Raw genomic sequence first — 13,523 nt, 5'->3', positions numbered from 1 at the left:
CTCACCTCTGCAGGAAAAGAGATCCGAAATAAAGAAGAGGTTTTGCACTTATTATCAGCTTTACAGAAACCTAAAGCAGTGGCAATTGTGCATACCTTAGGACATCAGAAAACTGATGCAATAAGCAGAGGGAATGCAGCTGCAGATAATGCAGCCCGGCAAACTGCGTTAGAAGGACAAATACAAAAGGTACTAGCGCTGACCCACAACACGCTAAGAGAAGATGTGGAAATTGGGGAAGATGAATACACCCCGGAGGAGAGGGAATGGATCCAGAAAGTTGCAGAAGAACAAGGTGCTGGAGCAGTTGCATGGTACCACACACTTGGGGGAAAGAAAAATGGGACTGGTAATAGAAAAGTTCAGGTTGAGATTCCAAGATCAGAAGAAAATATTAAGAGGGATAATAGAAGGGTGTCAAGCATGTCAGGAAATGAAGCCATCGAGGGTCAGAAAGGTGCATGAAGGTATAAGGGAGAGAGGTGGTGAACCTGGAAGGCATTATGAAATAGATTTTATGGAAATAAAACCAGGTAAATATGGGTATAGATATTTATTGGTATTAGTAGACACATTCTCGGGGTGGGTGGAGGCCTTCCCCACTAAACAAGAAACAGCCCAGGTGGTAGCGGTCCCATATATGCAAACGGGACATTCTGAGGGATAAATGGGACAGTCGACGGGTTACAACAACGGTTCCCTGCGGGATTACCCTTAGGAGCATATGGGGGGGATCCATCAGGACAGGTACATAAGAGTACAGATTTACTATGGAATAATGGTACCGCTAAGGCCTTGCCAGATGGAGTGTTTTTACTCCAGGGAATACCTAAGAATGCCTATGGGGGACCGTGTTATTTAGGGCAACTGGTAATGATAACCCCTTCTAGAGCTAAGTTGTTAACTATGAAGCAGAAACAAAGAAGGCAAAAGCGTTCCCTTGGTTTAACACCGGAATGTGATGATAATGTACAGTTAATATCAGTAGCCGCGTGGGTGGCCTTAGCTATCTTTGTACCAGGAGCCGCAGCAGGAAATGCATTAAGGGAACTTTCGAAGTTAGCCTGTTGGAGTGAGAAGCAAGCAAATGTAACAACTGAAGTATTGGAACAACTCCTGCTCGATCAGAACAGCCTGCGACATGCACTACTACAGGATCGGGCGGCTATAGACTTCTTGCTCCTCGTGCATGGACATGGATGTGAAGAGTTTGAAGGACTTTGTTGTTTTAACCTGTCTGATCATAGCCAATCGATTCACCAACAATTGTGCTGGCTCAAGGAACACACTCAGAAGATAACACGGGAAGAAGGACTGATGGACGGATGGCTAGAGTCATTGTTTGGAGGGTTACCTGGGTGGACATCAGGACTGATAAAAGAAGGATTGCGCATATTTGTAATTCTGTTATTGCTGTTACTATGTATCTGTATAATATGGAAATGTGTAATGGGGGTTATGGAAAAAGCTACAAATCGAGTTAATTTTATGCATATAATGCTTATGCGACAAACTCAGAAGAATCGAGAAAGGATTCTCTGATATGAACAAAAGAAAAAGGGGGGAATGTAAGGATTAAATAGTTAATGTAGAGTGTACTAATAATCTAGTCAATACTTAGTCTCAAAGTGCAAGGACTCTTGATAAATGGCATGACAGGTGGCTCTGCATGGAGGGGTTGCCTATTTGCAAGGACTCCTGATATATGGCAAGTTAGCATGTTCTGCATGAAGGGGTTGCCTATCCAGGTGTCCCAGTCAGCAATAAAATATAGATAACATTGACTTGAAAGAAGAACAGGAAAACGGGAGGGGGAACATTTTTGGGGTAAGAACGGTATAAAAGAGGGATGACCGAAGCAGTCGCGATCCGTGGTGTGACCCCTGCGTGGGAAAGCCCGGACCCCAGCTAGCTGGTAATACTTATTATCTTTCTCCTATTATTAAGGAGCACAATATATCGATGGTGTTTGCCTCTTTCTCTGTCAATTCGAAAACTGGACCCAACACTAGGTTTCTAAATCTGTATGTTTACATTCTAAGGCTCTTAAAAACTGCAGGGATCCAAAATAAATAAATAAATAAAACTAATGCCTTTTCTTCTGTTCTTTTCACTCAGGCCAAAGTGGAAAAAGAAATATAAATCCATCTTTAATGGCCCTGGTACCAGATCAAGGGTGCCACAACTACGTTGTTCAAAGTTTCATACACATCAATTCATCCTGCTGGTTCAAGGCTGGTGAAAAAGGTCAGGGGGAGAGGAAAGACAAGAGAATGAATGACAAAAAGAACACAAATTCCAGAACTTTGTATCAGCTTGATACCACATTAAGTATCTTTATCAGAAGGGCAGTGCATCCCTAGGAAAGGCACTAGGAGATGTGGTTGATCTTCCTGGGAGATTTTCAAGTTTCAGATGGAGAAAGGGTTGCTCTGGCTGACCTAGTGCTGGTAACAACCCCACTCCACCTACAACATCGCTGATCTCTAGAGACTCCTGCCAACCAATACTTCCAGAAGCATAGAGAATCTCCAAGTCTTTATCTGATACAGAGCCAGCATGTACTGCATGCCACCCAAGAGATGCAATCCATGCCAGAGTCAGGTCACGCAGGCCTTGCTGCCCAAAACAGACCTGACAGGAACGGTCACAGAGCAAAAACCCCCAAAGGCAGGACCAGCAGAAAGCTTTTCCAGAAACTCCACTTGGGGCCAACCTGCAAGGTTTCAGGCCACCAGTAAGAAAAGCCTGAGCCAGCACAGACAAAGCAAGATGGCGGCGTTATGAGAAACCCCAGAAGAGAATGCACCCAAGGACGTGTTTTTGCTGTTGTCAACGGAAAATACAGACAAAACAGCAAATGTTTCTGGGACATCATGAGACGATATGGACAAACAGCAAAGACCAATTGAAAACGAAGATAAGGACCATCGTATCTTCAAAGAACTGTCTGGAACTGGGCAGTAGGACCAAAACAGGGCCTCTGAGCCAGAAGGGGGCCATATATGGAAGTGAGTGGCGGGTTGTCATCAAGTGGACACAGCGAGACGACCACCAGGGGCTCTCAGAAGACCACCAAAGGGCAGAGGGCATACGAGGGTGGGGTAGATTGTAATTACTTCTGGGAAATAGCATATATGACTGGCCCTAGAGTTTAATGCATATGTAGATAACAGGGAAATAAAAGTTTTAGCAAGCGCACCTTAGGGTGTGCACGATAGGTGGAGCTATCCCCTGTGCACCCAGCCCTGCAATAAAGTGAATGCCTGCTTCTTAATACTAAATTCATAGAATCATAGAATCATAGAATGCTTAGGGTTGGAAGGGACCTCTAGAGATCATCTAGTCCAACCCCCCTGCATACGCAGTGACACCTAGAGCACGTGGCACAGGACTGCATCCAAGCGGGTTTTGAAGATCTCCAGAGAAGGAGACTCCACAACCTCTCTGGGCAGCCTGTTCCAGTGCTCTGTCACCCTCACTGTCAAGAAATTTTTCCTTAAGTTCCTATGGAATTTTTGGTGTTTCAGTTTCCGGCCATTTCCTCTAGTCCTATCAGTGGCCACCACTGAAAAGAGACCATCACCGTCCTCTGCACTCCCTCCCTTGAGGTACTTATAGACACTGATTAGATCCCCTCTCAGCCTTCTCTTCTCCAGGCTGAACAGGCCCAGCTCCCTCAGCCTCTCCTCATAGGGCAGATGTTCCAGGCCCCTGATCATCCTTGTGGCCCTGCGCTGGACTCTCTCCAGAAGCTCCACATCCCTCTTGTACTGTGGAGCCCAGAACTGGACACAATACTCCAGATGCGGCCTCACCAGGGCTGAGTAGAGGGGCAGGATCACCTCCCTCGACCTGCTGGAGACGCTCTTCTTAATGCAGCCCAGGATTCCATTGGCCTTCTTGGCCACGAGGGCACACTGCTGCCTCATGGTCAACTTGTCATCCACCATGACACCCAGGTCTTTCTCCACAGAGCTGCTCTCCAGAAGGTCAGTCCCCAGCCTGTACTGGTGTCTGGGGTTATTCCTCCCCAGGTGCAGGACCTTGCACTTGGCCTTGTTGAATTGCATGAGGTTTTTCACCGCCCAGTTGTCCAGTCTGTCCAGGTCCCTCTGGATGGCAGCGCAGCCCTCTGGGGTGTCGGCTACTCCTCCCAGTTTCGTGTCATCAGCAAACTTGCTGAGGGAGCACTCTGTGCCTTCATCCAGGTCATTGATGAATAAATTGAACAGGACTGGACCAAGGACTGACCCCTGGGGGACCCCGCTAGCTACAGGCCTCCAATTAGACTCTGCACCGCTGATCACCACTCTCTGGGCCCTGCCATCCAGCCAGTTCCTAATCCACCTCACTGTCCACTCATCTATCCCACACTTCCGGAGCTTGCCCAGGAGGATGTTGTAAGGGACGGTGTCAAAAGCCTTGGTGAAGTCGAGATAGACGACATCCACCGCTCTCCCCTCGTCTATCCAGCTGGTCATTTCATCATAGAAGGCTATCAGGTTAGTCAGGCAAGATTTCCCCTTGGTGAATCCATGCTGACTACTCTTGAGCACCTTCTTGTCCTCCATGGGCTTGGAGACAAAGGCCAGCATGAGCCGTTCCATCACTTTTCCAGGCATGGAGGCAAGGCTCACTGGCCTGTAGTTGCCTGGGTCCTCCTTCTTGCCTTTTTTGAAGACTGGCGTGACATTGGCCTTCTTCCAGTCTTCCGGCACCTCCCCCGTTCTCCAGGATCTTTCAAAGATGATGGAGAGCGGCTTAGCTATGGCATCTGCCAGCTCACGCAGCACTCTGGGGTGCATCCCATCAGGGCCCATGGATTTTGTGGTATCGAGTTTCCTTAGGTGCTCTCTGACCCAATCTTCCTCTACCCAGGGCAAGTCTTCCTCTCCACCCGCTTCTTCTCTTGTCTCTAGGGCCTGGGGCTCTAAAGGGCTGCCCTTGGTAAACACCAAAGCAAAGAAGGCATTGAGCAACTCTGCTTTTTCTGTGTTATTTGTAACCAGGGTGCCCATCCCATCCGCCAGTGGACCCACGTTTTCCCTGATCTTCCTTTTGCTGTTAAGGTATTTGAAGAATTTTTTTTTGTTATTTTTAACGTCCCTTGCCAGCTTGCCTTCCAGACGTGCCTTAGCTTTCCTTGTCGCATCTCTGCATTCCCTGACTACGTTCCTGTATTTCTCCCAGGGGACCTGTCCTTTTTTCCACCTTTTGTATACCGCTGCCTTCTGCTTGAGCATTGCCACAAGCTCCCGGCTCATCCACCCAGGTCGCCTGCCCCCTCTGCCTGCCTTCCTACGCACAGGGATGCACTGCTGCTGGGTGTGGAGGAAGTGCTGCTTGAAATCTAACCAGCTCTCTTGGGCCCCCCTGCCTTCTAGAGCACTAGCCCATGGGATTCTACCAAGGAGGTCTCTGAAGAGGCTAAAGTTGGCCCTCCTGAAGTCCATCATCGCAAGGCTACTTACAGCCCTGCCTCCTCCTCGTTGAAACCTGAACTCCACCAACTCATGGTCACTGCAGCCGAGGCTACCCCCCACCTTCACATCTCCTACTAGGCCCTCCCTATTTGATAGCACGAGGTCCAGTAGCCCACCTCTCCTCGTCGGCTCTTCCACAACCTGCGTCAAAAAGTTATCGTCGACGCTCTGCAGGAACCTCCAGGACTGCTTATGCCTGGCTGTGTTGTCCTCCCAGTTGATGTCGGGGTAGTTGAAGTCCCCCATGAGAACCAGGGCCTGTGACCGTGAGGCAATATCCAGCTGCCTATAGAAGGCCTCATCAACCTCCTTGTCTTGGTCAGGTGGCCTGTAGCAGACACCCACCACAGTGTCTCCCACATTAGCCTGCCCTCTAATCCTTACCCACAAGCTCTCAACTCGCTCATCCTCCACTCCCAGATTGAGCTCCATGCATTCCAGTTACTCTCTCACATAAAGAGCAACTCCACCACCTTGCCTTCCCAGCCTGTCCTTCCTAAAGAGCACATAGCCTTCCATGGCAGCGCTCCAGTCGTGCGAGCTATCCCACCACGTCTCTGTGATTCCAATGAGATCATGATGCTGGGACCGCACACAGATCTCCAGTTCATCCTGCTTATTCCCCATGCTTCACGCATTGGTATACAGGCATTTCAGGGAAGCAACAGAGGCCACAGGTTTCCCAGGAGGGGTGAAAGAGGACCCTCCGTGATCATTTCCTATCCTCACTTCCGCACTAGCATACTCCCGCTGGATGCCATCTGACCTGGGCTGTGCGGTACTGCTTGCCGTATCAGTGTGCCATTCCCCTTCCCCCTTCTTGCCTAGTTTAAAGCCCTCCTAAACAGATTGGCCAGCCTTTTGGCAGAGACATGTGCCCCTCTTGCTAAGATGGGTCCCATCATTCCCCACTAGCTGGTGGAAATTGGTGTTAAGAGGTTTATTCCTGGCTTCCAGTGACAGGGGCAGCAACCACTGTACTGGATTGCGGGACTTCCAGGCGCCCGCCAGGGCCAGGATCCGCGTCCCGCGCGGGAGCTGAAGAAGAAGGAAAAGGAGGAGGACAAGAAAGGAGGATAACAAGAAAGGAGGAGGAGGGGGCAGCGGTCCGGCTCGGCACTCGGGAAAGGGAAGCACTTACGTCCCAGTCCCGATTGGCCGCCGGCTTCCTCAGGCCCTTCCGGGCAGAGGCCCAGGACCCGCAGGTCCGCGGGCCGCGGAGCAAGGACACGGGTAGAGGAAGAGGCGGAAACGACCGCACTCCGCCGTAAGGGCCCACACAGATTACTCACACCCACCCATTGGTGTGGGGACGGGGAGTTTTTTTTTTCTTCCCTGCTCCCGAGGGGAGGGAGGGGACAACGGCTCGCCCCACCTCTCGCGCCCCACAACAACGACCGCGCGCGACCTGGCGTACCGCCCTCCCCCAGAGAAGACGCAGGGCGCAGCGCCTACCCCGCCGTAACCGTTCCGCGCGGCTTCTCGAACTGCGGCAGGGAGGCAGCAGCGAGCTGTGTAAGGGGGTGTCCTCTGTCATTGCTGGCAAGATCTGCCCGCCTGGCCTATTCTTTTCTGCTAGCTAATATTGATTTCTTTAATATCCTTTCTTGGTGACACCCAAGCTGTCTTTCAGTGCACCTGCCAGGAAACCTGGGAAACCTCCCCCTTTGGAAATATATTTCACATCCCATTAAGGATGTTGTCTCTAAGCATATGGGAGGGAAGAAGGTGCTCAGGAGTAATCAGCATGGATTCACCAAGGGGAAATCATGCTTGACTAACCTGATAGCCTTCTATGACGGAATGACTAGCTAGATAGATGAGGGGAGAGCAGTGGATGTCATTTATCTGGACTTCAGCAAGCCTTTTGACCGTCCCTCACAACATCCTCCTGGGCAAGCTCCGGAAGTGTGGGATAGATGAGTGGACAGTGAGGTGGATTAGGAACTGGCTGGCTGGCAGAGCTCAGAGGGTGGTGATCAGTGGTGCAGTTGGAGGCCTGTAGCTAGCAGCGTCCCCCAGGGATCAGCCCTTGGTCCAGTCCTGTTCAATTTATTCATTAATGACCTGGATGAAGGCACAGAGTGCTCTCTCAGCAAGTTTGATGATACGAAACTGGGAGGAGTATCCAGAGGGCTGCACTGCGATCCAAGGGGACCTGGACAGACTGGATAACTGGGCAGTGAGAAATCTTAAGAAATTCAACAAAGACAAGTGCAAGGTACTGCACTTAGGGAGGAATAACCCCAGACACCAGTACAGGCTTGGGACTGACCTCCTGGAGAGCAGCTCTGCAGACAGGGACCTGGGCGTCATGGTGGGTGACAAGTTGACCATGAGGCAACAGTGTGCCCTCGTGGCCAAGAACGCCAATGGGATCCTGGGGTGCAGGATTAAGAAGAGCATTTCCAACAGGTTGAGGGAGGTGATCCTGCCCCTCTACTCAGCCCTGGGGAGGCCACATCTGGAGTACTGTCTCCAGTCCTGTGCTCCCCAGTACAAGAGGGATGTGGAGCTCCTGGCGAGTGTCCAGCACAGGGCTACAAGGATGATCAGGGGCCTGAAACATCTGCCCTATGAGTAGAGACAGAGAGCTGGGCCTGGTCAGCCTGAAGAAGGGAAGGCTGAGAGGAGACCTGATCAGCGTATATAAGTACCTCAAGGGAGAGTTTGAGGAGCATGAGCCCAGCAATAGGACTAGAGGAAACAGCCAGAAACTGAAGCAAGTTCCACAGAAATTTAAGGAAAAATATCTTGACAGTGAGGGTGACAGAGCACTGGAACAGGTTGCTAAGAGAGGTTGTGGAATCTCCTCAGAAGATATTCAAAACTTGCTTGGACACAATCTTGTGCCCCATGCTCTAGGTGTCCCTGTGTGTGCAGGGAGTTTGGACTAGATGATCTCTAAAGGTCCCTTCCAACCTTTATGATTCTATGAAGGATGGTCATGAGAAGAATGTCATACAAGATAGTGAGATTAAGAAACGGTCTGAATAAAGAGTGGCTTTCGATTGTCCTACAGCTAATACAGATCACATGAGCAGTGTCACTGAGAAGGTGAGCAACTCCTTGTTCCCCAAGCATTCTGAGCTTCCACAGAGAAATTTACTGCTTCTTACTCAAAAAACAGATTCAAAACAAACACTTCCTTACACCAAGGATTCCTAATTTTTGGAGTCTGCATCAGTCTAGCTTACTTAAGTTGAGCTTACTAATGTCACTGTAAAAATCCTCTTGTGAAGATTTCCATGCTTGATCATGCTAATGATCATGAGGGAGTGATCATGATCATGATCAGTGAGCTGAGGGAGGAAATTGCTTTGCGTGGGAGAACAAAACAGTTACGAAGGGAGAGAAAAAGTGACATTTTATGTTGTTATTCATACTGTGTTTATGTGGGATTTCTGAAGGCCAGTGGTCATGCTGTGAGCAAGCCAGATAGGTGCCAGACCTAGCTGAAAGGGCAGATGGGTGCCAGACCCGGATGAATGGGCAGATAGGCGCCACACCTAGCTGAAAAGGACGAAAAGATTGTTGAATAAAAGATAAGGAATTCGGCAGACAATCAGATAAGGAGTCAAAGAGTTGAGACAAACAGGAAGAGGGGGATGATCATTAAATGTAAGGACACATGGACACTGTTAGTTAGCCTCTGTTAGTTAGCCTCTTGTTAGTTAGCCTGTCATACTGTATAGTTAGATGCGTAGATGCGGGATCTTAACCAATCATTGTAAAGAAGCACTCGCGTGTACGGGAAAGTCTTGCATATAAGCGCGATTGGAACCCTGAATAAACTGGCACTGCTTGATCACATTGATCGTGTCCGTGGTGTCCGAGACCCCCGCGTTGACAAGTGGCGCCCGAACAGGGACCCTTGCACCCAAGGCTTCCAGGAGCGCTTACCAGCGGCGGTACCTGAGGGTGTGGGAGGATCCAGCCGAAACAGGCTCTGCCCCGGCGCCTGGAAAATCGCCAGCGTAAAGACGGCTTTGGAATCTTACCCAGGACAGGTGAGCGGCTGGGGAGGAGATGGGGTCCACGCTAAGTTCTGAGGAAGAAGCAGTGGTTAAGTTCTCCAACATATCCTTTCTACGAGAGGACTAAAATATGATAAGACCTTACTCGAGAAACTATTGACATGGGCCCGTGAGAAGGGCCATTCAGTAAATGCAGCTTTCGATATGCCGACATGGGACCGGATCGGGTCAGAGTTGTGGGAAGGAGTGAGTAAGGGGTCAAAGATGCTGTCAAACTAGCCACTGGGTGGCAGTTGGTACGACAAGTATTAAAGGAAATGAAGGCCGAATGCGCTGCTGTAACGGCAGTGCTTGTGGCTATCACGTCACCAAGTTCAGAGACTGGGCCGACGAAAGCAGCTACCTCCTCTCAGGAGGTGTTCATGGGCCCAGTGTTACCATCCAACAAGCTGCGAAAGCAGTGGAGTTCTGAGTCCCTCCATCGCCCAAAGGATATCACAGGGCCACCGACGGATTGTGAGTCTCCCGAAGCTGCGAGCAGTGTATGTGTAAAAGCCTTTGCGAGCACTTCAGGACCAAGACCACCACGCCACCGAAAACTGCTGGTGTTTGGAGATCCATCGCCAAAATCCCCCCACCTGCGCCTGCGGTGCCTGCACTGTCTGTGCCCCCGCTTCTGGACGCCTGCAGTGAGCCTGAGGAACGGCCTGGCTGAGTCCAGGACTTACTGGATTGCCTTGAAAAATTAGAGAAGGGGTCCAGGGAAGAAAAGGCAAATGAGATCAAGGAGACTGATGTTGCTGAGGGCTTGACAACAGCCAGGGGAGAGGTGCAGGGGGATTTGATCTGTCTTTTAAAGTGGAGATTGGAGAATTGTAATGCTTTAAGTGAGGACAGAAACCATTATTAGGGCTATTACTTCTATTTGCTATGTTCATCTGTATTATGTGTTGTATCCTTTGTATAATGATGCTGACACGAGGTATGGTTGAAAGCTAGAAATTTGTATGATCTGTAGAGTCATAACCAGATCTTGAGAAAGAAGATGTTTGCCTGCCTGGGCTGAGCGATAAGGAGCACGGAGGCAGCTGCTCAGCCAGGTTCACAGCCGACCTCCTCCAAAAGCAGTTGAAGGTGGCCGCTCGACCGGACTTGTAGCCAACTTAACTGCAAATATCCTCTAAACTAGTTTGAATGTCAAACACTCGAGAGGGAGGAAGATGAGAAAGGCAGGACACTCAGACTGACCACTGGGACCACTGACTGGGACCACTTACTGGTATGCGTAGTTAGGCACCCAGGAGGGAAGGTTATGTGACTGAAGGCGGAGTTTGTCCGCCCCCTGGTCTGCCTGCTAGTACGTACTGGCCCTACCTGGCAGGATGCACCGGGCATAAACAGACAGTGCGGAGAGAGGGGGGCGAGACTCCTAACACTGAGGCCCACGTTGTCTTTGCGGGGACGCCCGCTGAGTTGGGAGCCTGTCAGCAGCCCTCTAATCTGCCAACTCGAGAGAATGTTCAGTCTCAGTATCCTGCCGACAAGTATTACCTCAAGAGTAATTAGTCATACTTTGCTTCTTTGATGTGCTTTCACCTGAATAGAGGCTCGGGTAGCCACCTTGTTTTGGGTGATTATCACCAAATCCCAGGCCCATTCGCAACCTAATTGGCGACGAGGATGGGCTTTGGCAATTGAAACAGTGGAACTCACTAGTGGAGTGCACAGCTACGTGAGGTCGTGCCACTGGATAGAAACTGTGTGCTGCTTGTGTGTGTGGTCTTTAGATCTTTATTGTGTAATATATATCAGCAGAGAGAGCTGAATAAGCACATCAAGAAAGTGCAGAATTTGAAAGCGGAAAAGCCAGGAACAAGTCAGACTATGGTGTTTCTCCCCCGCCCACCACCACCAGGGGAGGACTGGGGCCATACTCTGACTTGTATCCTTGGAAAGAGACTAGGAAAAGATTGTTTTTTCACCATACCATTGCATCCTGGACCATGACATAGTGGAACGTATTAACCAAATGCTGAAATGACAGTTACAAAAACAAAAAGGGGGAGAATTGGGAATTATGCCTGCAGAGAGATTGGCAAAAGCAGTATATGTTTTAAATTTTTTGAGATTACCCCAGGACAGCCTAGTCCCTCTGATGGTCAAACACGGGGCTGGGCTAAAGGGAGCCCTGACAGAAGTAAAGTCGGGTCCATGTAAGGTGATGTTGAGAGACTGGAACATGGGAAAATGTCATACAGGACCTTTGGACTTGATAACCTGGGGAAAAGGTTATGCTTGTGTTGTTACAGATACTGGAACCAGATGGGTGCCAGCAAAATGGGTGAGACCTTGGCTGGAAGCAAACTTACATACATCAGATGTAGCAGGCAAGCAGCCGGTACCCTAGCTGTGGAAAGTGTGAGCCTGCAGAAGGAAAACATGGGAGGAAGAAGTGTTACTGTTATTATTAGCTGTATATTGTGGCTTTTGGGAGGTAGTATTGCTTCTAACGCTATTATAGGGTTAATGCTGCATTTAGTGCTAACGGATATGTTATGCTTCTTAGGCGAATTGTTAATTATACCCAAATCAAGAGTTGTTGGCTTTGTGGAACAGCAGATCAATTCGATGCACCGGTGTTAGGTATTAAGTGTTGGGATGGTGTTGTTGATTCTGTGCTGCATTCTACTAGTTGTGCCTTGCTTATTGAAATGTGTATCCAATATGATTGAGAATGCTGTAAAGAAGGTTTGGTTGGCTACAATCACTGATCAAAACGGGTTTGATGATTCTGCTAATTTTCTTATGCATTTTGGTTGTCGTTCCCTGCCTAATTACGTGTCTGAGACAGACAGTGGACAAGGCGATCAAAGACATATTTTGGGTGAACCATTAGCAATCTTGGCTCGCTCAAAAACAAGAAGGGGGAATTGTGGGATTTCTGAAGGCCAGTGGTCATACTGTGAGCAAGCCAGATAGGCACCAGACCTAGCTGAAAGGGCAGATGGGTGCCAGGCCCAGATGAATGGGCAGATAGGCGCCACACCTAGCTGAAAAGGATGAAAAGACTGTTGAATAAAAGATAAGGAATTCGGCAGACAATCAGATAAGGAGTCAAAGAGTTGAGACAAACAGGAAGAGGGGGATGGTCATTAAATGTAAGGACACATGGACACTGTTAGTTAGCCTCTGTTAGTTAGCCTGTCACACTGTATAGTTAGATGCGTAGACGCGGGATCTTAACCAATCATTGTAAAGAAGCGCTCGCGTGTACGGGGAAGTCTTGCATATAAGCGCGACTGGAACCCTGAATAAACTGGCACTGCTTGATCACATTGATCGTGTCCGTGGTGTCCGAGACCCTCGCGTCGACATGTTTAGAGGAGATTCTGCAAATGTTTCATTAGCTCTGCAGAATTCAGCTGAACATCTGCGCCATCTATTTACTTCCAGTGGAGTTTACCTAAAGTGGAGACCATATATTCATACAAACAGCTGTGATTTTAAACCATGAGGTTTTCCAACCTGTTTGGAAATTTCCAGTTTGGTGGATATTTTTTTCTTTTTCAATAGCAGTGTGATTTTCTATTCTGTGCTATGAAAACAACAACAACAACAACACACTTCTGTGAGCTCAGTATTTTTTCTTTCACCTTTGCAAACAGACACAGCCCTGGGCTTGGCTTATACTGGTAAAATGAGCTGTGTTAGAAAATATATTAGCTAATGTTTTAACTGCTGATAAAAGTGTGTTAGTCTAGGTTTAGGTGTTTAAAGTCTCATACATACTAACCACTCTGCATGACTTGGAGCACATGTGCTGCCACCAGTTCAAGACACTGCAGTTAGTTGTGGAGGCTACTGAACATTTTGTCTGACTCAGAACATCCAGTGCTGTTTAGACTAAGTCCACAATTATTGCCAGCCCTGACCCTGACTCACTGACTTGCATACCCAGCTTGACCTCAGACCTATCTTACCACTACAGACTTGTCTGACTACTTGAACTCTTGGTTGACCCTTGCCAAACAGGTTCCTACTCTGCCAGTTGATATCCCTT

The 13,523-nt window shown here is 49.0% G+C and overlaps 1 protein-coding gene across 1 annotated transcript in view; it reads left to right on the top strand.

Moving 5' to 3' along the window:
- The first annotated feature begins 423 nt into the window (after positions 1-423).
- The window catches only part of LOC148593370 (uncharacterized), a 37,349-nt gene continuing 24,249 nt past the window's right edge, over positions 424-13,523 (top strand). The window contains exons 1-2 of the mRNA XM_088531303.1: positions 424-457; positions 719-1,446. Coding sequence (XP_088387429.1) covers positions 424-457; positions 719-1,446 — 762 coding nt within the window. The remainder of the gene's footprint in view (positions 458-718; positions 1,447-13,523) is intronic.

This window comes from Tinamus guttatus, unplaced genomic scaffold (assembly GCF_059628265.1).
Source record: "Tinamus guttatus ecotype Peru unplaced genomic scaffold, ASM5962826v1 Tinamus_guttatus_pri_ptg000404l, whole genome shotgun sequence".
Lineage (NCBI taxonomy): Eukaryota > Metazoa > Chordata > Aves > Tinamiformes > Tinamidae > Tinamus > Tinamus guttatus.
This window is presented reverse-complemented; position numbering and strand designations above follow the sequence as displayed.